This window comes from Siphateles boraxobius, unplaced genomic scaffold (genome assembly GCF_051911475.1).
Source record: "Siphateles boraxobius isolate OS27281-9 unplaced genomic scaffold, OSU_SipBor_1 22, whole genome shotgun sequence".
Classification (NCBI taxonomy): Eukaryota; Metazoa; Chordata; class Actinopteri; order Cypriniformes; family Leuciscidae; genus Siphateles; species Siphateles boraxobius.
In genome coordinates this window covers 39,323,629-39,347,324 of record NW_027508833.1, presented here as the reverse complement: position 1 = coordinate 39,347,324, position 23,696 = coordinate 39,323,629, and the positions used below count along the sequence as shown (strand labels likewise).

Here is a 23,696-nt window from a genome sequence, read left to right as displayed (position 1 = left end):
TGAAGTAGAAATACTTAAATAGTATTTTGTTGTAAAACGTACAGTATATACTTAGAAAAATTATTTTTTCAACTTGAAACTTGAAATATACTATGTGCCTTCTCACCTGCTACCTCAGCCTAAATTCCCGTCAGCTGACCTTTAGTAACCCAACACACATACAGTACACACTCATACTCACACACACACACCACTGGAGAATTTAGACCATTCACATGATTACAAGCAGGTGGTTAGCATGACTGCTGAACTACTCAACATCTTCTTTTGCCAAACTTACCCATCATGCACTGCAGGGCCACAGCGCTAGCATCAGTGTCCAGTCACACAGTTCTGTTCCTTTAGCCTGAAGAATGGTTAGCAAAAAACTGACACTAAAAAGCACTGACAACTGTAGCTGGTAAAAACAGATTTGCCAGCATGCAACACCATCATGCCCAGCAAAAAAGGCCGCATTAACAGTCCATCCTGAGGCTGAGTCCTTGTTGAGCCAGGCTTAGATGTTACTCAGCAGATACATGTATTTAGCTTTTTAACATTGTGTTATGTATCGACAACCAATATGTATGGCCTAAATGTATAGTTTTCCCTTTAAATAGTGTTTGTGTAAAACAAAAACAGGTTCATTGCTGTAGGATACCACTTTTTATTGGTCAGTCAGTTGCTGTCTTTGCTAAAATGCTGGAGTCTCAGAGAGGCTAATTCCTTTGGCTGAGCACATGATTTACTCCAGGGAAAAGGAGAGCTAAACAATGAAAAGAGAGAGAGAGAAACAGAGATTTAAAGTAAATAAAACTGACATTTCTTAATTTGATCCTCTATGTCAAATCTCACCCTGTCATAAGATGAAGAAGATTCCACTGGTTTCAATACATAAAGTCTTTAATAATAATAATAAATCTGAGAGCTGGATCACTCCTCCATAGGCTTCTAAGGGATTGAAACTTGTTCCCCGAAAAGTTATTAAAGACATCGTTAAAATAGTGCAAGTGACTACAGTGGCTCAATCTTAAGTTTATCAAGCGACGAAAATACTTTTTGTGCGCAAAAATAACGGCTTTATTTCAACTATTCATTTCCTTTTCTGTTGGCCTCAAGTCAGTTAGCGTAGTGTGATAGCGTAGTAGTGCTACGTCACACGTAGGCTCACTATTGGCCGACGCTGGTCATGTGTGTTACACTAGTAAACTCACTCGAGGCCCATAGAGAAGGAAATGAATAGTTGAAATAAAGTCGTTATTTTTGTTTGTTTTTGCGCACAAAAAGTATTCTCGTCGCTTGATAAACTTAAGATTGAGCCACTGTAGTCACTTGGACTATTTTAACAATGTTTTCGGGGAACAAGTTTCAATCACTTAGAAGCCTATGGAGGAGGATGATATGTCTGCTGGCTGTGATGGCAAGACGACAAAACATGGGTGACCCTTGCCTGACGTCATACTCAGATTCTAGTCAGGATGGGAGTCTGAAACTGCTCCATTGGGCTGTGATTATGGGGCGTGTCAACCGAACCAGGAAATAAAAGGCCTCTGCACTCAATTGGATAGACCTAGAACCAATCAGAGCAACGGAGTAAGTGACGTATGTTGAGCGATAGATTAAAGTTGATAGATTCAACTTTTTCCGAATCCCGTAGGAAGGACGGCAAAAACATCTTTCCCATCGACAAACGCCTTGATCGCGGTTCTCTGTTCCTCTTTTAAAAGTAATACGCTGTCTATATCTTCTATAACACACGTGATAGCGGAATATACACAACTCAATTCTCCAGCGGCAGCCATGAATTCAACCCAAGCGCTCGGATGATGTGGATAGTTACGTTACCGTTGCTCACATAGAGATGATGTCTATGGTTGCTCATCCGTCCATCATCGTATAAAGCTTCCCGACCTAAAAGATTTGTGGGCGGGGTTCGGGCCCGGCATCCAGGCTAGGGTGACCCTCCATGGCAATCGGAGTGGCCAAATGATTTTCACTCCCAACCATCAATCTTACTGACTCTCAGTCAATAAAAGTGTAACAGTCAGTAATCCAAAAGGCATTGGGCACAACTTTACCCTACATATGAAGACAGAAAGTAGTCTAACCATAACCATATTTCTGACCACCAGCATGGTTCACAGACTGAAGCTGAGACTATAGGAAGGAAGTGGCCTCTGTTCTCAGAAAAGATTATTGATGCAGTCAATCGAGCCAAACAACAACCTGAAGTCAAAAACAGTATTGGTATCAAAAAAGGTTGAAAACATTTGTCTCACACAAACTACATTATATGTTGGTGGAAACTGATGACTATAATCTACCAAAGTTTTTCTTTGACAAGAATGTGATTTTTTTGTAAATGCGAATGACGTTGAAATAGGTTATTAGGTCAAAGCACAGGTTGCATTAAAAATGGAATAGGAGGTTTGAAGTGAACAAGATGAGTCTGAGAAATCAGCTAATATTGAGGCTAATGACTGTTTCCATTGCAGACATATCAATTTGGGACATATCGAATGTTGAGTATGGGTTGTAAATGGTCATTTAAAACAAAAAAATTCAATATATCTAACTTGGATGGGTTGAATCCAGAGAACAAAATCCGAGTATGGATTACCATACTTGGCCTTCACATCACTGTTCACTTCTTGAAAATATTTTCATACGTTTCATTTGTTTGGGTTTATTTTTTCACTGCACACCATTTGGTTGTGAAAATATAACCATTACCAATACTGTGCTTTTTTACCCAGTGAATTCAATTTTAGGAAATCTGATTTAACATATGCACTGTTTTCTTGAAATTACAGTTTTCTCTTTTTGTGACTAGATAAATAAAATGAAATCATATTGAGGACTGACCTACACCGGACATTTCCTGAAGCTACATCATTCAAACCGGGGACAAAAATAGCATTTTTTCCTTTAGAAGTACAACCATTGCATCCTGGGGTCACATGCATTACTACGTTTATGAACCACATTTTTGTAATTTGTAATTGTAGGGCCTCACACACGCACACACAAAAAAGCCTGGAAAAAATGTTGCTTATCCATTCATCACCATATAAGCTGCTTTAGTCTGTCAAAGTGACTCACCAAGGATTAATTTACAACAGTTTAGTGTTTTTTCACAGTATTGCTATATGTAGTAAATGCAGTAATATACAGGTATTAAATACCAGTACTGATATTAAATATTAGTAATCTTTTTGGTAATTTATTAAAACACTGAATGGCAATTTTTAAATAGGCCTACATTTTTGTTTCTTGAAATGGTCGACTATTAACATTATTGAGACATAATCATATGAAGATCTCAAACTTGAGCTGATGATAATTTTTTACTTATGAATATACAGTATATCATTAAAAGTCACTTATGCTCTCCAAATAATTTATTTGACCAAAATACAGTTAAACATAAACAATGTGAAATATTATTGCTATTTAAATAACTGTTTTATATTACAGCATTTTTTTTAAATGTAATTTATTCTTGTGATGGCAAAGCTGAATTTTTAGCATGATTACTACAGTGTCATGTGATCCTTCAGAAATCATTCCAATATGCTGATTATTTTGCCCAATAAACATTTCATATCATTATCAATGTTGAAAACAGTTGTGTAATGTGCTGCTTAAAACTGTGACACATTTTTCAGGATTATTTGATGAATAGCCTAACAAGTTTAAAGGAACACTTTTTTTTTAATTTAAGATCATTAATGTTTTTAATGTTACTTTTGGTTAATTTAATGCATCCTTGCTAAGTAAAAGAGTAAAATCTGAACTCAAACATTTGAGTGATAGGTCTGATGTAATTCACAAGAAAATAACATATTGCATCATATAACTGAGGCAAACTTAGTGCTGAAAATTGCTACCTTTAAAGAAAAATGTCCCATTGACACAAGATTCACAAAATAAAATCATCATTACTGATTTTAGAATTGATATAATTCATTAGTGTGATAGTAGGCTATTTTACGTATGATATTAGAATGACCTTCAGTTGCTTTATTAGAAATAGCCTACTCAATTTGTATGGTAGAAGCCATGGCTTTTCCAAGGATTATAGTAGGCTAGTCTAGTGAGTGTAGTAGGTTCAGTGTGCATACGTCATCCGCATCACGTGAACGCGCTTACCAGTCCCTCACATGTAGAAGTCGGCAGCTGCATGAGAGAGGGAGATGAAACCTCAACTTGAGAGCACGGACCCTAAATGTGTTTACTGACACGGTTTTAATATATTTCATGAGATAACAGTATACCTAGCTCGCCCTGTATGGTTCTTATGCCACAGAAAATGTGGTTTTAGTCATATTAGCACCAGACAACTGTGAAACCCGGCTGCATACCGTGCAGTGATTAATTTCAGCTGATTATAATTAGCATTTTTCTTGCAACAGGACACAATTCTCAAGCGGGTTGCTTTAATAATACAACATCAGAACGAGCGCGTGGAGGCACCTGGGACGGAATCTCTCATGCACGCCGCCGCGCGCTCCTGCCACACTGAACACGGGATCCGCGCGCTGGACATGAGGAGGACCTCATCCCGAGCCTGATTTCCTGCGGTTCCGGCCATCTGTGTGGCTTCGATTCGGAGGACAAATTACTCATACAAAATGAAACAGCCTCAGACGACCACGGACCTGGAGCAGAGCTGCAGTATGTCAAAAAAGAACATGATCAACAAAATTTTTAAAGTTCGCAAAAGGAGAGAAATGCTGTTCGTGCAGGTGTGCTTCATCTGCAGCGTCCTGTTATTGGCGTGGTGTATGTCGGCGTTGCTCTCAAAAACGGGTAAGTGATTGTCCCTATATGTTTTGGTGATAGGCTATTATACATCGCTAATTATGAGGGTCATTATCGTATAATGTATTATTAATTCGCCGATACAAGGCAGCAGTACATACTTGTCCTTTTTTGGGACGTCAGACGTTTTCCCTCAGAATTCAAATGATAACACTTAACACAAAGTCGGTTGGAAGCATCGTCCGTTTTTCTGTGGGATAGCTTATGTATTAATGTCGTTTGGCATACTGTAGTTACACGTTGTACTGTATATTCTCATTTGTGTGTCTTAAGTCTAACACAATGAGACAAACAACGCTGATTTCAAGGAGATACATTTCCAAAATGTCATTTTTACATATAGTCTTTGTTTCTGTTCGTCTGTAAATTAATGTACCGTTTCATACCATTCGACTACTAGCTGCCATTTCAAGCTGTCAGAGTTTGAATCGAGTCTCTCTCAAACGTTTAGATGGGCGGGGCAGTATTTTGAATGGCGGAGTCAACGTCACAGTCATATCTGAATGTTAGTATTACTTGAATTTCTTTAATGTTACATTGAATTAATTGCTTGGTGTACTTTCATGAATATTACATTTCATTGAATTCACTGTAGTAGATGAAGAGTTAATCTCTTGTAATCTTTCATCAAAATAACTTCCCCTCCCTGTTGCAGCAACATCTGTTCTCTGATGACGTGTTTACTGACGTGAGGGCGGGATCAACCTGTCACTCACACAAGATTGCACCAATAGCAAACCACAACGATGGACAAAATCAAGTCACATTTTTTATTTTCTTCCATATTGTCATTTACATGTGACTTTAATGGGATATCAAAAAAAGAAAAAATATAGGGTGGGGACTTGGCTTTATCTATCGTTTATAGGCGCTGATTTATGTTTCTGCCAGTGGATGCCCGCACTCAATGCCCTATATTAGGGCTGGGCGATATGGTCAAAAAATCATATCTCGGTATTTTTTGGTTAAATGGCGATATACGATATATATCTCGGTACTTTCTACGTTTTTCTACTTGGATAAAGAAAATCTGTATTTATTTAAAAATAATTATTTCACATCCTGCTCAGTGATATCCAAACAATGTTAATATTGAAGGATATGGAAACAAATATAGTGAATGTAATCTAGGCTATGCAATATATTATGTGCAAAAAGGTGGTTAAAATCACATTACATTGTAACATTACAAACTAAAAACAAATATAATTCTTTTGTTTTTAAAATGACTAAAGGCTAAACTAAAAATGAAAATAAAAACAAAAGGACAAACTAATTATATTAGCCTGCATTGGATTACCTCATTATAATGGTCACTTCCATAAAAATATACTTGTAGGTTTAAAATTCCACATATGGCACATTTATTGTCTCCAACAACAAATATTTTAGCAATAGCCTATGTATATTTTAGTCAGAATTATTGCGTTACTGTTCTATTGTGCTCGTCTGTTTGGCGCGCATGCGCGCGGCGGCGCTCATTACCGGAAGCTTGAATTTTAGCGGAGATTCACTTGCAGAAGCTCGTCCTCTCCTGACAGTGAAATGGACATATTTGTTTGATTTTCTAACATTTACAGATGGAGAATATACCTGTGAAATGTAAGTTAAGCACTGAGGAAAGCACCATGTCTCAAACGCATTAAACAGCGCAAGTATTTATCTGTCAGTCAGCAACAGTCTGTCAGAGCATCTGACAGGGCAAGCTGCTTTAAACTTGTTAACTATATCTTACCAGTTATTTTAAAGCGCTTAATATAAGCTTGTGTCATGTTTAGGACAAATTGTAGGCTACCATGTACTTTCACTGCAGGAGCTCACACTGCGTCCTCCGCTATTTTTCAGATGTGCTCGTATCAAACTACTGTATCGATATAAACGGTATTGCCTCTTTCCATATCGTGGGGATAAAAAATATCGATATATTCTACAAACTCGATATACCGCCCAGCCCTACCCTATATCCTCCCAGCACCCAAGCGATGAGAAACGCACGCATTTCATTCTTTTAATTGGGAACATGCAAGTGCAAAGGCATTAACAACCAAATATAAACACCATCTTTATTCACATCCGTTTCAATCAGCAAATGATAACTGGGCTAAGCAAGGTGAGACACAACTAATATATGCAACCAATGCCCCTTAAACATTTTAAACATTATGCTCATTACGCAATAATTAATTAAACTTGGTGTTAGCTTTTCAAGAGTACTGTCAGTTTCTCTGTGCGATGGTGCGCTTGATGAATTACTTAAACAAGTTACTCGTGTGTCACGAAGAGAAAGACATGGACTGAAAATACATTACCAACCAAACAAAAATGGATATTCTTTCCATACGTGTTGCAGGTCATTCTCTCGGTGATATACCTGATGATTTTTGGAGTTAATTACTTAAAATACAATTTATCATTGTGCCAAAAACAAAACAGAAAGCACAAACTTTTGTGTCAGGTTGTAATGTTAAGGCTGCATGATAAATAGAAATTTAATAGTGATTTAATTTGCGTTACTAATTATTTGTTCTGAAAAGTTTTTTTTTTTTTTTTGACATTTCCATTACCTTGCATTGGTAACAAGCCTTCACAAGCCTTCCCTAAAAACGTGGATTTTCTCTTAAAGAAATACATTTTCTGCCCAGTGTTTTACTTACCGTAATCTGGCAACCATGCGCACACACTCACTCTGCGCTGCAAATAGCACTGATGAACTGACAAAGATGTATATGGGAGTTTAGCGATGTTCATTAATTTTTATGAACGATTTATTAATTCATTAAGCGATGTAATGCTTAAATTTAAGTATGGAGATGAAAAGTGCCCTAGAGGATGCAGGAAATGTACTTCAATGCCAGACAAAGATCCACACAAACAGCACAGTATCCAAACTATGATATATCATTAACACCTCAGTCTTATTGCAAAAAACACATTTCTGCAAAATACTACATTGCTTCTTGCACATCTTGGGACATTCAAAGTGACACTTTCAGGGCTCTAGACTGTGACATAAATAAGACTAATCAAAAAATGAGAATGTGCGAGTTAAATTCTGAGTCGCTTATAACGTGCATTTGAAAAAGCAACACGCGTCAAACATCTTTCCAAACATGGGAAGCATTTGAGACTCTTGTCCAACAAAAGACAACATTTAATAACATGCTTTTACTCCAAACTCACTTCATAACGACAGTTGAGCTCATCCTTCAGTGAGATGATGTGCTTCTTACACAGAATAAGGCAGTTGTGTGTTTATAAGTCATGTTTAATGAAACATAGCGATTCAATCTTCTGTTTATTCAGCTAGAGCGATAGGGATTTCCTGGAATGATGTGTGTTATTTAGGGATGCTCCGATCGATCGGACGCCGATCATGATCGGCCGATATTGGCTAAAAATAGATTGATCGGCGAACCCCAAAAGCGCCGATCAAAAAAGCCGATCACGTGACGTAAATTACTCGCGCGACTTTTTCCCACCTGCATGCATGGCTCACGGGCACACAACAGCAGAGTGGAGCTTGGCAGTGGCAACATGAGTTCTCCTTCACCGGAACGAATAGGGAGTCTCCCAACGGATTGAAGCGCGCGTCCGAGTGAAGACCGTGCACCGCGCGAGCCACAACAGAACGCGGTATCTGCGCCACTGATCGCTGCGGCAACGAGCACTTTCATCATTCATTCACTTGATAAAAAAAAAAAACATTTCAGCGCTAGATCGCCTCTTATTTAACAAATGAACAAAATGAATGCTCTGAGTTAACTGGAGATGTTTTTATTTATTAGTATTGGTTAGTGGTGGGGGAAAAAATCGATTCTGTTCAGTATCGCGATATTTTGCGGACGCAATTATATCGATACAGTAGCGCAAAGTATTGCGATATTTAATTATAAAATTATCTGTTTTACTTTCCGGTTTTCTCAGAGTTTACTCTGATCATTTACATTTGCGTATTACATCCACAAGGTGGCGCTTGTTGCGGTGCTTTGTTGTCGTACATTCGACAGCAAATTCAAATGAAAATGGCTTCAGTATTACGGTTGTACACGACGCTCCGCATCTTTCAAATCGAAAGTGTGGGTAAATTTCGGTTTTATGATTATTCTCAGGTTTATGTTACTCTATATGTCTGCTTTATGTTACTCTATTGTATTTAAATAATTTTAAGTTATGTGCTGGGAGCTCAGTGAGTTTTGTTTGTTTCATATTAAATATTACCTGCTCGGTCTTGTCTGTCAGCGCGTTGTCATTGTCCTCTATTTTTCACTGCTTGAGAACATGGGTTGAAATCGCCCTCTAAACCCTCATTCACTAAGTTAGGCCTATTCCCTAAGTTAACGTTAGTCCACTAATACTGTTCACTTGAAGGAGTGAATGAAAACGAGTGAGTGACAGGCGTTGTGCGTACATAAGCTGTACATTCGTTAATGCAGTGCAATGTGGGACAGAGACGCGATCTGACACGCGTCCCATTTTCTCACAAATCTCTACGTTTATTTAAATAATTCAAGATTGCTCTTATGAGAACACTCGACAAAACTGACATTTTGGCATAATTTGTGTGTGTTATGGTTTGTTCAAGCCCGAAAGAGAACTTGATACTGACGCGCGTCTTTTCTGTGGGTCGTGTGTGTGTGTGTGTGTGTGTGTAATACAGGCAGGATTTAACGGATACTGCGTGATTGCGTTAAACATTTTTAACGCTTTAAACTTTTTTTTTGTTTTTGTTGCGGTGCCGCGGTGGGCAAGTGATGAAACCAGTGTTGCAATGTGTCCCGAATTTTCAAGAACAAGTTTTTCAGTTTTTGCACTTCAGTTAATGTGTAGAAGATAATGTTTACAGAATTAAATGTGACATTTAAAGTGAGGTGAGCGGTCTTATTTTCCTAATTTTTTGTAATGCCTTTGAATAATATGGGGGACGTGAATCGCAATATCGCAGAATCGAATCGCAATACTTGCTGTATCGCAATATATTGAGAATCGCAATAATATTGAAAGGTGGCCCAAATATCGCAATACTATCGAATCGTCACATTTTTGCCAATTCCCACCCCTAGTATTGGTACATTCGTGCCGCGAGATGTTTCAAAAGTGGTGGTGGTATTTTATTTTTTTTGATCTGACGTAGTTGGTTCCTTAACTACATCAGATTCAGATTCAGATTATTTAATGCCATGCCAGCATTCAAATTTATTTTCATGGCAAAAATTCAATTATAAAAATACAAATATCATATAAATACAATAAAACAAAACAAAACAAGAAGTAATTTTATACAATATATATTTTTAAATGAACATATGATAAAAAAATCCAAAACCTTTTCAGGCATAATCTCATTAAATATGTCCTTTAATGAAGTAACTTCATAAAAGAGCATTCTGCTCAACTACATCAGACGTTCATAATAATAACAGAAAAAAACTTGCCAAAGTTTTGTCCTTCTATCAGTAGCCAGTTTTGGTGTAATAAGTTGTACATTTTGTTGCCAATTAGTAAATGTAGTCGGTGTATTAAGAGGCTACAATTTCCAAATATGCCTAAGTGTAACTTGATCCCCTCCCATTAGTCTGATCTGATGTGTGTTGGTCTGCCTGACCCCTTTTTGTTTGGAATAATTTAATGTTACTCAGCCTTATTTGGGAAAGCTGGCCTACAGTAGCCTTAAGACATCTCATTTTCTAAATACAATTAAATAAACATTTCTACAAATGGTGCAAACTCTGCTAGATTATAGATAAAAGATTCCCATTCCCCTGCCATTCTGTCATCGGCAGTGATCGGCAATCGGCAGATCATGATTTTGGTGATCGGTAATCGGCCCCAAAAATGCTGATCGGAGCATCTCTAGTGTTATTGTATTTCTGCAGTGGGGCGTATTTGGCGTGTCTGCGTTAGAGCGCCCTCTGGTGTTCAGATGGAGCAGCGTTAACTACCGATCAGCCGCACTGCTCTGACAAGCTGCGCATAAATTCGCGTGCAGTTTTATTGCGATTAATCGTGCAGCCCTATTATCGACTCACATTGGCATTTTTCCCTCTTGCGCCTCGCTTTTAAATCACCAATTCGATGTGGATAGTCACACGGGGATTCATAACGGTGCGGAGCAGAGCGAGCGTTTTCAACTCATTCCTATGGAAGATGAAGTTCGTGCGGCTGTGCACATTTTTGAATTTCAAATTTGGGGGCGGCAATTGCTTGAATGGTGGGTTCATTGTTATTAAAACACAACAACAAAAGAGTAAAAATGACAAACTCGCTTAAATGGGTGCTTTTACATTTCGATTTTAAACCAAATCTTCCACCATCGTTTTGTAAGCGTAAGACGAAATGGGCGAAGTGAGGAAAAAAGTGAAATCTGACTCCTGCTGCTAATCTGTGCTGCGACACGTTTAGCTTTTAATTGAAGCGTCTATTTTCTAACTGAACTAAATGATTTTTATTACTATTATAAAAATCGAAACGACGGTGAGGGGTGGTGCCGCAGTGGGCAAGTGATGAAACCGGTGTTGCAGCTGAACACAAGTAACACAGACTATTGCAGCAAGCCTATTAGTCACATTTGATAGTTAAAAGATTAAAACATTTTGCCAACATGAGGTCTTGTCACTGTCAGTCTTTTTACATCGGTGCAAAACTAGGGTATGCAGACTACTCATCAGCATTCATTGATTAGTCCAATGTTGTAGAAAAAAAAGGTACGACCAAATCATGGACTGGTGCGACCAACTGAGAAAGTTAATCACACCAGTTTGACCAGTGGGAAGAATGAGTCTAGAGCCCTGACTTTGCATTGAAAGTGCAGTACAGTACAGTACCACGTTTACTACATCAGAAAAAACATACGTATGGAGCTGGTTATGTGATGCAAACATCAAAATGTGCAATATTGTAAAAGAGTTTTGAAGTCAGTATTTTGCAAGGAACAACGTGAAAAGACTTTTATTAAAGATTTTTATTTTTACATTTAATAATTTAGCAGACACTTTTATCCAAAGCTACTTACAAATGAGGAGAGCAATAGAAGCAATCACACCTTGCTTCTATTAATTGCTCCAACAGAAAACATCTGAGTTAAAACCCTCGAAATCAAGTACATGGTCTCATAGAAAACCTTTTTGCCTGGCTTTGTGTGTATGTAACCAATCTGCAAGATTACAAAGCATAAAGTCAATGGCAAAGTGAGTTAATTGCTCCAACAGAGAACACCTACCTTAACAGCCTCGCTTGTAGTCCTGCCATCATTTACGTAATGTAGCTTCATCACCATTTAACACACTTGCATAATGGCCGCCTGCTGGCTACCTTGGCTCGCCCTCAAATAAAGGTAGTTATTAGGCAAGTAAGAGTTTTATCACTTTGCTGTGGAAATGCTGGTTTTTTTTCTGTTTCTGTCCGGTCTAAGGGCAAAAAAAGGGATAATTTGAAGAATAAGTGGTTAAACTAACACTGTTCAACAGTACAACCACATCCTTTTGTAGTTTTCACAATTTTTCTAACAATCTGTTAGATCTTAGTCAGTGTGTTAACGGGCATACAAGTTTTACTGTGATGTAGAGAAGTGACACGTTATAAACATCCCCCCTGAAGTGTAGGAGAGTTATAAAATAGGAATGCTTCGATCAGGATTTTTGATTTTTGCCAATTCGGGCTGTATTATATAATATAATATTAAAATATTATATATAAAAATATTTTTATTAAATGAATTATAATTAATTATTTTAAACAATATTATTCCATATCCTACCCAATTCTGTCCTCCTAAAAATGTGTAATATAAAGTCTTTGAAAACAAATCTAGTGAATGAGTATGTAGGCTTTATGCTGTACATTATAAGCAAAAAAGGGTTAAAATACATTCTAAACCTAAAACAACTGATTGCTAATTATTTTAAACAGAAATTAAAACGACTAAATTCAAAAATTATGATAAACAAAAGCACAATGTTAACTTGTATGAGGCATGAAGAAATCACACACATTCACAAATCACTTTTATGAACAATAATTGTATTACATTAATGGGCTATTCCAAAAATAGTGCCTTTACTGTTACTGCAGCCGTTTGAACAAATCGGTTGAATAAATGACTCTCTCAACTCCCTTAAGACAGTGACTTGCCGTCACCTACTGGTGGTTTTAGTTTCATATTTAAAGTAACCTTTAATTAAAAGATTAAAATAAAAAATCATTTCATATTTAAATATTTAATTAAAAAAAATCTCATCGCTTTATGCAATTGTAAATGGAGTGTAAATATATTAATGCCAGTTCTGATGCCAGTTCTGTGTCACCTCTGCACTGCAAAGATGGATTTTAATTGAATGATTTATTTGACTGGTAACAGTGGTATTGTTAGTATTCTAATAGAATTAATTTTGAATGTTAGAATTTGACATAAAAGGTGATGCATACATCTAAAAATGCCCATATATAGGTAGGGCTGTCGCGATAACCGCAATATCGCAGTACCGCGCTTCTGACAGGACAACCGCAGAGGAATGCAAGTAACCCCAGCAACCGCGAACCGCGTTTTCTTTTTTCATAAGGCCACCCTTCGTAGTTCGTACCATGTGTATTGAATGTTAAATAGGTTAATAATGATAACAAGACTGTTTATCATGGTGATTTGTACAGAGGATTCGTGGATTTGGACCTAAGCCTAAACAGACACTAAACAGTGAATGTGTTCGACTGAGCGCGTGCGATTACCTGCGTCTGTCTTTGAAGTCAAGGACATTCGTGAAAAGGTTGCCGTTTCCAAGGAAAGCGAAATATTTGTCGTAGGCTATCATCCTTTTAACGTGTAAGGGTATTTACCATGAATGGCGTCAGCGCTGGTCAGCATTACAGCGCGAGGAAGCCGTGGGGGGAAAGCAGCGAGTCACGCATTAATCAATGCCATTGGTCTCTATTAAGTGAAGCATTGCTTCAGCTTTACCCAAAAGTGAAGCATTGCTGGCCAGCTGAGCCTTGAAAAGTGGAGCTCAAAGTTAAAAATTAATTAACACCTTGTTTCATTACATCTATCATTTAAGGAATCAGCTTTTTTGAACGTTTTTGTTGAATGAACGGTTTAATGACTCACTCAGAGACAGTCCGTTGGCATAACAACTGCGCGCTGAGTGACAGTCTTTCAATGCGCAGAGACGCTGTTTAGTTTCAGTTACATTGGTTATATTGTTTTTGTGTATGCTGACCACATCATAACACGTATTTATATAGCAACAAATAAATATAAATAAATAAATGGCGGTAAAACCGCATATCGCGCTATTGAGCCACTCAAAATTACCGCAAGGGAAATTCCTTCACCGCGACAGTCCTATATATAGGTGAAAATGCCCCAGAAAATCAATTTAAGGTGGCAAACATTGCCCCTTGAATAAAAAAAAAAAATTCTGACACTGCTGTGAACTGACCACCATATAGAATATGAAAAATATGAATATCTTCGTGAGTCTGAAACTGTTGGGAAAGAAATGTCATTATATTAGATTCATGCATTCGGTCTTAAAGACTGTAGTCTTTTAAAGTTTAACTCAGGATTGAATTACTATTTTGACAACTGGTTGTTTAATGCAATATTTTGTTTTCAATTGTGCAAGTTCACAGGCTTATTCCAGTCTGGATATTCTCGTTAGTACATCTCAAAATTGTGAAGATCGCATACCAGATCGTGGACCGTGATTGTTTAAAAGTTTACCAACCGGTAGTTTGGGGGATTTAAGCTCTTTACATCTGGCAACCACAAACATCAATGTTAGTTAGGACTTGTTACCATTGCAAGATAACCAAATGTCAAATAAAAAAGCGTTCTCGGGATAAATAACGAGCGAGCCAATATGGTGACGATTATTTTTAATTAATCAAGCGAGTAATAAAGTGATTAATCGTACAGCCCTTCCCTGTCATACAAGCACATCTCAGATGCAAATGATTTCTCATTACAGGGTATTTTGTTTTCATTCTTTTCCACTTACTCTCATTTGTCTACAAAGTGTTCAGCGTTGCCCGCCTGGCTGAGCAATACTAGTGGGTGCGGTTGAGTTTAATTACAGCAAAATGACAAGCAGCTTAAGGGATTACCTGCACATTATATTGTAATGATGAGGATGCTGAATATGTGCTTTCTGCTTAATGGCTCTACGAATACTGGCATATCTGATGAGCCCTTCTGCTGGGATTACTCCTGCTTCCCGATTCCCATTCCTGTTCTTTTGCATCTTCTCATTTACCTCCATCGATAACTGTAAAGAAGTTAGTGCGGGCTGAAAATGTTGCTTAATGAACTTTATGGCTGTGTTGAGTTTATTATCCTGTCCTCCTGTGACAGTTTGTTACACAACTTTACTGGCACTTTTTTTCTGCTTCTCATAAGCTGAAAGTGGGTCATTCTGTTCTTGTTTTGGATCAGTTGGAATATTTTGCAGGGTTCTCAAGTTTGATCAAAAGCTTGGAGTGAGATCACATGTGGTTAGGGGAGGAGCCCTAATGGAGCCCCGCCCCCCAATTTTAGCCGTTGTTCATTATTAACCAGCACAAATTGAAATTATAACAATTGGTAAATCTGATAAATGACAGAGCAATTTATCACATCAAATATACTCTTTAATGTTATATTTCAAAATTACAAATATACAAAAATTACAAAAATATAACAAATTGCTCCAAACAGTTTGGAAAAACAAATCTTTATGCATTTTGAATGTGTCTAGTTGAAATGGTATAATGATTTATTGTGTGGTGGGACATTGTGAACAAATTGTGGACACATTAGAGTATTAAGGTGTGTGTGTGTGTACACAAGAGTACACAATCCAGCTTATGAAATGTTTTGTGTTGTAAGTGTTTGTTGCACATTTTGATGCCTTGCAACCTTTTTAGGGGGCTTACCCTTTGGTGCCCAGAATGATAAAATATCTTTTTGCTTTTTCCCTGACATCTTTGAAAAATACAAATACAATGGCAATGATTAATGTATGTTTTGACAGGATATAGAATATTACCCAGAGCACTCTGCTTTAATACATGTAGCCTTAATGTAACTACAAAGACTATTAATACAGTATAATATATCATTTAAAATAAAATAGCCACTAACATTTCCCTTAGTTTCAGATAACGTAAGCTAGCCAAACTTCACTTTGTGTGACTGCGCCTCGTATACAACGTTATATATAAAGCTTACAGGACAACTTGGTTGGCATTGCCTTTTCAGCGTGAGAAACACACGGTGTGAGCGTGTGAACTGGTTGAATTGCGTGTGTCTCACGGCCAATGCGTGAGACTTGAGAACCCTGATTTTGACAGGTTTTGCTGCAGTGGATTTCAGCATCTGGAATTGTTTTCAGTGTCTATCTGTCTGCTACTAATGTACGGTAACGAATATTCAAAGAATCAACAGATAAAATATATTTTTTGTATTTATAGAAATAAGTCACCCGAAAATGAAAGTTGTCATCACCCTCATCAAAAACACTATTTTGGTAAAACATTTTTTCTTTAATAAAGTTCTATACACTTTTTTTTTTGTGTGTGCAATTTTCAGGGTAATTGTTAAATAAAAGTCTTGTTATTTAGTTTTCTGTATATTAAACTGGGATCGAAAATAATTTAAAGGGGTGGTTGATTATGATTTCACTTTTTTAACTTTAATTAGTGTGTGATGTTGCTGTTTGAGCATAATCAACATCTGCAAAGTTACAACGCTCAAAGTTCAAAGCAAAGGGGGATTTTCTTTTACAGAAATCACTTTTTAAGGACTCCGACAAACGACTGATTTACATAAATTTACATAAACCTTGCCCTCGGGAACACACAACAAAGGCCAAGGGGCTGAGTCCATGAGAAGAGTAAGAGTTGTTTGTGAGTCTGCTCAAGCGGTCGCATCCGTCTTTTCACATTTATTGCAATACAGTACAAAAAACGAATGCAATAGCATGTCACTCTAGGCATCTTACAACAGTTCCCACACGAGCGATTTATAGATTATCAAGACAGAATATGCTAATCATTGACTTAGTTAACTCCACATCCGCTTCATAAATTCATCAACTAACCAATCTAACCAACTTCCTGTTGCATTCTACATGTCACTTCTTCTTGAGTCTCTCCATCATTGTCTGACTCCAGTTTGAACATAAAAGGCAGAACAGTTTCTGACATTTTAGTGTGACTGCAAGCTGTTAAGGACACCAGCTGTTGAAGCTCCGCCCTCTGTGCGGGAAGCACCAGCTCATTTGCATTTAAAGGGACACACACAAAACTGTGTTTTTTGCTCACCCTTAAAAAAGAGACAATTGAGAGTATTTTGAGCTAAAACTTCACATACACAATCTGGGGACATCAGAGACTTATCTTGTAAAAAGGGACATAATACCAGCCCTTTAACATTTTAAAATGTAACAATTTAAAATTAACATTTCACCCTTTACGCATCCTGCTAACAGTTTTCACTTTGAGTTAGACATGACATAGGGCTGCAGAATTAATCGAATTTCTAATTGCGATTACGATTACGGATGCCACGATTAAGTAATCGTTCAAAGCCGCGATTACAAAAGAAAATCCACTCTGTGTGTGTGTGTGTGTTTAGAGCATAATTAAGTTATGAGAGGCGACTCACGGCTACTTCAGAAAACCCAGAACAATATGACATACCAGGCAGTGACGTAAGTATACGCTGAAATAAAAAGTCGTTCACCTCAGAAAAACGGACTTTAGCCTACTGTCCTGTCATCCGTTATACTGTGCTCGTAGCGCACACTCTTCAATTGCACGTGCAAATGCGGCGGCGCGCGTAGTGTATCGCTTCACTGTATGAAGTGCAAAAGAAACTATGAGCATGCAACGTCGTTACAATGTAAATTAGTAAGTCACGGAATAAAAGTAAAATACCAATAAATCACGTGTTAGCTGAGAAGGATTTGCATGCAGGTTTGATTTTCATTCTATTCACCGGGAGCTGTTTCATTAACAGTTCTTGTTAGTATTGTGTATTCACCATGGGGTGTCGTTTCTATAACCCAAAAATGCCACTTTATTTTCACTTTGTGGTATTTTTTATATTTTTAAATGACAGTGGTGGCTCATATCAACATTGTAATAACAAACTAGTTTGGGACTGCTATTTAATTGCTTTAGTAGTCCTAATGTTTATCTTTACTATGAGTCATTCTTACAATTGATGTGTATGTTAAGTAAAGGGGGACAGTACTTGTGTGTGTGTGTGTGTAAACAATTTTTGTGTAAACATGTATTATAATATGCCTATAAATATTCAATGTAAATTGTGATAATCGTATTTAATAATCGCAATTAAAATTTCAAGGGAATAATCGGCAATTATGATTTTTGTCATAATCGTGCAGCTCTAACATAACAAAAGTAAAATGTCAATAACCACTTCAACATTCTGTAATTGGACTTATTGAAACTGACGGTTTGAGAGTAATTTTTGGACCGATTTATTAATGGGGTAATTTAACCCAAAAATAAAAATGGCCATTTACTCACCCTCATGTGTTCCAAGCCATACTTTCATTGATTTCGAAATGCAAATTAAGGTATTTTGAATGAAATTTGATATGTCCCTCCATTGTTCACTCCACACAACTACCACTTTGTCGCTCCAAAAAGTTCATAGGGATCATAAAACGGACCCATATGAATTGAGCTGTTTAGTACATTTTCTGAAGAGACACGATTGCTCTATATGATTGACATTTAATTTAGGCTTCTATTCACATATAAACATTCATCAATGCACACATCGTATATGGTAATAAAAAACAGAAGCTCAAGCATGTTCGCTTGACGTGCGAGAGCCCATGAGGTTTGTTCTTGCGCATCAAGCAGGTTCGGTTGAGCTTCTGTTTATGTTCGCTGCTCAATGTTTATATGTAAATAAAAGCCTAAATTCAATCTGTTCATCATATAAAGGTAAATGATACAAGTTATCAGACCGCATTGGTGAAAGAATCCAGGTGTTCAAGAAGTGTCTATGCTATTGAATGTTATGAAAATCCTCAAAAATAGAACAGATTGCCAACTCGAATTATGGCTACAGCTGCCTAGTCATTCTGCTGGGTAATTTGTCATGTAATGCAGAAAATGTAACCACACATTTTAATATTTTTGTTTTTGGGTGAGCTGTTTTGTTTTCTTTTTTTCCCTCAATAATATGAATAAACGCAATGTGTTCAGTGATTAACTGCTGTAATCCCAACTGTCCAATAAATATGCCCCACTAAATGTGAGCTATGCTTAGTTTCATAAGATAAATGTGATTATCCTGTTTTTTGGACCTCATTGCATATCCTCATGGAAAAGAGATGTGCTGAAATCAACTGCTGAAGCATAGACATACAGACATGAAATCCTAATTCAAGCTGTGGCTGTTAGACAGTATGCATGGCTGAATAATCACACCATTTTTTTGTTGTTGTCAGATTTTCCCAAAATAAATCCCCCCCTGGTGCTGCTAACCATGATAAAATGCACATCCTGTAGAAACATTGATTAAAACAGAAAGCCTGGCACATCAAGGCCACAGTATCAAACACCAAACCACAAACCGACTAGTAGATTAGCTAATTAGCTAATCCAAGTTGTTAACCGTTTTTTGATGATGATGAGTATTTGGGTCATTGATATTAAATGTAGTGCAAGGTGATGTACAAAAGTATAAAATTATTCAGTGACATTATATTTAAACAACATTTGACTGTTTAAATGAACACTTTTACAGAAATATATTAGGTTAAGATTAATTTTATTTTATCATTAATATTTTGTACGTGTAAGGCCTAAGTTTCTATATCTACAGGTAATTCTGAATATTTTATTTTATGTACTGAGATACATCTTCATACACAGGTCATGGGCTGGTGCTACAGGAGGATTTTGCTGTTCAAAGAGATCACTTGGGCCGAAGGCTTATGGCCATAGCGGGAGACAATGAGACAGAGGAGAAGAACTGCACAAAACCAGGTAATGCATGTGTCACTTAATAGTATGCAGTGTTTCCCACAGGATTTTGTGGGACTGGTGGGCAGACCTTAGTCCCTCTAGGGGGGTTTGCGGGCAAGACAATATTGTACATTTTTTAAGTAAAATTCATCAATCTGGAGCACTTTGAGTTCAAAATTAAGAGCTCCAACCCATGTTTCTTGTGCAAATTTAACAAAGAAAAAAGTTAGTGAATTGACTTGTGCCGGAACGTTAAAGAGGACTCAAAACTTTTTGTTGTTTTGAATGTGATATAGTCTACATTGCATTCACACTTGTGTTTTAGGAAGTGTGGTGGAATTTTCCTTTTCTAATGCTAACCTATAATCTGACTATCCGCTTTTCCTAAAATGCTCACTCTGTAATACTCCAGCTCCCTGCGTCTACAATCGACAACCGCTGAGTTTTTCTACTAATCCTACCCTACTCAAGCTCTCTTGCGTCTACAGTCGACATCTTAGCTTCGAGTTTGCTAAACTACTCTACTCAAGCTCTCTTGCGTCTACAATCGACATCTTAGCTTCGAGTTTTTCCTTTACCTAACAACTCCTTATGCTGCGCAGCTTAAATGACAGACAGACTTCAGTAGATGTCCCTTGAATGCTCTTTATTGCGGCCAGGAGTTCTCGAGCATTTCTCAGAGAATCTCCCAAGAATAAAGAAGGCCGGAGGATCTCAGACAATTTCCATTGAGAATCCCACCGAAAACACGGAAACAACAGTTTTTATACAATAGGGAGGTATGGCATAATGACATTAATTTGATTGGTTATTCATTTACAGTCTCTTCTGTTACTGGGTAGAGAAGAATATGTTTTGACGATTACCTCATTGATCACAAGTTCTAACTTAGTCATCTGTCTAGTTTCATTTCCCATATTTGTTATTTATACACAAAGTCAGGGGTTCGACACACACACATTCATGTAAAATACAGAAAGTCTTAAGACATGGTTTTTAGAGATTTAGTAGGTTAAACAAGGTCAAATATTAAAACATGGTTTTCTTAATATTCAGTTTAAATTTTCCACCACAGAAGCCAAACAATTAGAATATACAGGGATGTGATTTTTCCGGATTAATCCGGAATTCTGGATTTTCCGACCTGAAAATGTGACCTACGTGAATCATGCAGATCTGTAAAAAAAAAAATAATAGGAGGGGGGGGGGATATATCGATATATACTTTTTCCTTCATTTCCAAGTATCAACCAGGACGTATTTGCGTTCAGCTTGTTCACCTGCTCAATTTCGTACCTCAGTGGCTCTCGCACTACAGTGGTATCGTTGTCAGTTGACAAGATCATCGGCGTTAGGCCACCAGTAGGGCTGGGCGATATATCGATATAGTTCAAATTTGCGCTATGATCCTTACTCCAAGCAAGCTGCTGACTGCTTTTGTAGAAATATGTATATCGTGCATTCTATCAGTTGCAGTTCTGGAGCCCCCGTCTCAACAGCATTAGTGTTCAACGCGACAAATACTCACATCAAATGTTAACTCAGAGAAACGGCCACATCAGTTCAGTGAGTTCACAAAAGTTAATTATTTGCATGTGCTTTAAAGCCTTGCCGGTTAAACATGTCATTCACTGCTGATGCGCTGTTCTAACATGCGCTTTACTGAGCGCAAACACCCGACGCGCACATGCACTAAAAGCCTATCTAACAGCACCTGGTTACTGGACTAAATTATCTTTCAAGTCTTATTTCGCTAATACTCTCAAATACACACAAGGTTTACATAAGGAAAGTTGGTTATGTCCAAACTGAAAGCAAACCGAGAAAACTGAGAAATCTGCTTGTCAAATGCGCGTGTATATTAGAGGCGTCGCGTACAGGTCTTAACTCTCTGGGGTCGAGAAACGCGCCGGCGCGTTTTGCTGTTTTTTTTCCACATAGCAGCAACATAGACTTAAAATACTCCGTCATTTTTGGTCATATAAATAAAATCAATACATGATTATAAACTATAGAGGGTCTTCTTTTTTTTGTGTACACTCACATTAACATCAAAACCGTGTGCTTTTGTAAAATGAAGAAAATAAACAGGGTGTGCTTTCTGCCTCTCTGTCTCCGTTAATTTTTTTTCTGGTGCACGTCTCTAAACTTAAACAAAGCTCAGTGAATACTATTCACACAAGCACGAGCAATATATCTTTATTATCATTTAAGTTTGTACTTTTAAAATATCTAATTCAAAACTAAAATAAATATTCTCTGTTTATGTAATCTATTAAAAAAGAGAGAGCTGTCAGCCGATCTCATTATCGTTCTCTCAGCTCATTATTCTGCTAATCTGACACGCCCACGGAGAGCGCGCGGTATTCAAACGCAAATGATCTGAAGCAACACATGCAAAGTGTCAACGCCCCTCATAAACGCGATAACACAACAAATGTAATCATCGGATTAATGTGTAGCCTATTTCTTCTTGCGAGGCTGTGTGAGGAATAATCCTGGGACATTTACCTCAGAACATGTGCTGGTTTTTTTCATTTCGAGGAGCAACGGATCTGATAAGTAAGTTTTTTTTATTATTGTTCTAATTGCGATATCATAGTGTATGTAAACCGCAAAAAGACTGTTTCAATATGAAATCGCGTCTGTGTGTGAATGAACGAACAGTTTTTACCAAACCCTATTGCTATACTGAGATGAGTGAAAATCGACTGAAATATGTTGAAATAACGTTAAAATGTCTTTGTATTAGCAACGTATTAAACTGTATATTAATATTTATATGCCCTAATATAGGCTATCATAAAAACAACAAACGATATCCCTATGTTACAGACGAAATATGAAAGACAACATTTCGTTGACTAGTTTTTGGATAGATTATTAACTGTAGCCTAAACTATAGACTACTGCCACATTGAATAAGCTTTTGTTCACCAATTTCTGCTTAAATGTTAAATATATTAGGCTATGTTTGTTTTGTCAAAAATAAAGTCATCAACTAGAATGCTATTATAGTGTTTGTTCCAATGTAGGCTTTATTCAAACTAATGAATCCTTAACTTTGAAATATGTATGATAAAATGTATACTTTAGTTTTTACAAAGAAATATTACACTTGAAATATTGTTATTTTAATTGTTGCTGTAATTGTAACCTTTTTAATAAAATAGCAAATAATATATTTACAAGGTAGATGTAAACAAAATCTTAAAAGGTCAATATAAGCCTTCTCTTCAAATTATTTGTATTGTGTTTTATTAGTGACAAATTTGGGGAGAGGATACATATCCAAAACTTTCTGAAAATACAGTATGAGAATTAACTACACAATTACTAGAAATGTTCACCTTGGATAATATACAATTTGCAAGCAAAAATACAAGTGGAAAAATAATATTTTTTTATAGATGTTTCCAACTGTGAACCAATTTTGTAGTATATATACACATTTCTTTTCTTGTGTCCTTGTATTCTTTCTTGTGGCTCAGTGACACACCTGTGAAAAGCTCATTATGCAGGCTCATTAAGCAGGTCTTTTGTCTTCACAGGTGTGAATCAGACCATTATACATGAGTCACGCCCATTTCGCATATTGCCTTTCCAAACAAAAAGTGTTTTACTAAATTTAAATCAATATATTGTTTTATGTGAATGATTTGGAAGGATGATTTTCAGATCATTTTGAAGCAAAAATCCTAGGCGAGAACATCCATTAGTCAAAAGTCTTGTGGACACATATTTAGTATGTGTTTTGTGGCCTTATTTCAGAGACCTTAAGTTTTAGTTTTTTCAATAACCATGCATAAACAATATTCTCTCAAAAATACAAACATGTACATACATCTTGCTAACATATTATGGTAGCCCTGTTTGTGCTATATAGAGTGAATTTACACCTTTGCCATTAACAT

At 36.9% G+C, this 23,696-nt stretch overlaps 1 protein-coding gene across 3 annotated transcripts in view; it reads left to right on the top strand.

Annotated features, from left to right (window-relative positions):
* Positions 1 to 4,132: 4,132 nt before the first annotated feature.
* Positions 4,133 to 23,696, top strand: part of slc24a4a (solute carrier family 24 member 4a) — a 67,740-nt gene continuing 48,176 nt past the window's right edge. The window contains exons 1-2 of one of the 3 annotated variants that reach the window (XM_077240130.1): positions 4,133 to 4,791; positions 19,690 to 19,803. In XM_077240130.1, the coding sequence (XP_077096245.1) occupies positions 4,614 to 4,791; positions 19,690 to 19,803 (292 nt within the window). In that variant the 5' untranslated portion in view covers positions 4,133 to 4,613. The remainder of the gene's footprint in view (positions 4,792 to 19,689; positions 19,804 to 23,696) is intronic. The other 2 variants (XM_077240133.1, XM_077240132.1) reach the window with 2 other exon arrangements.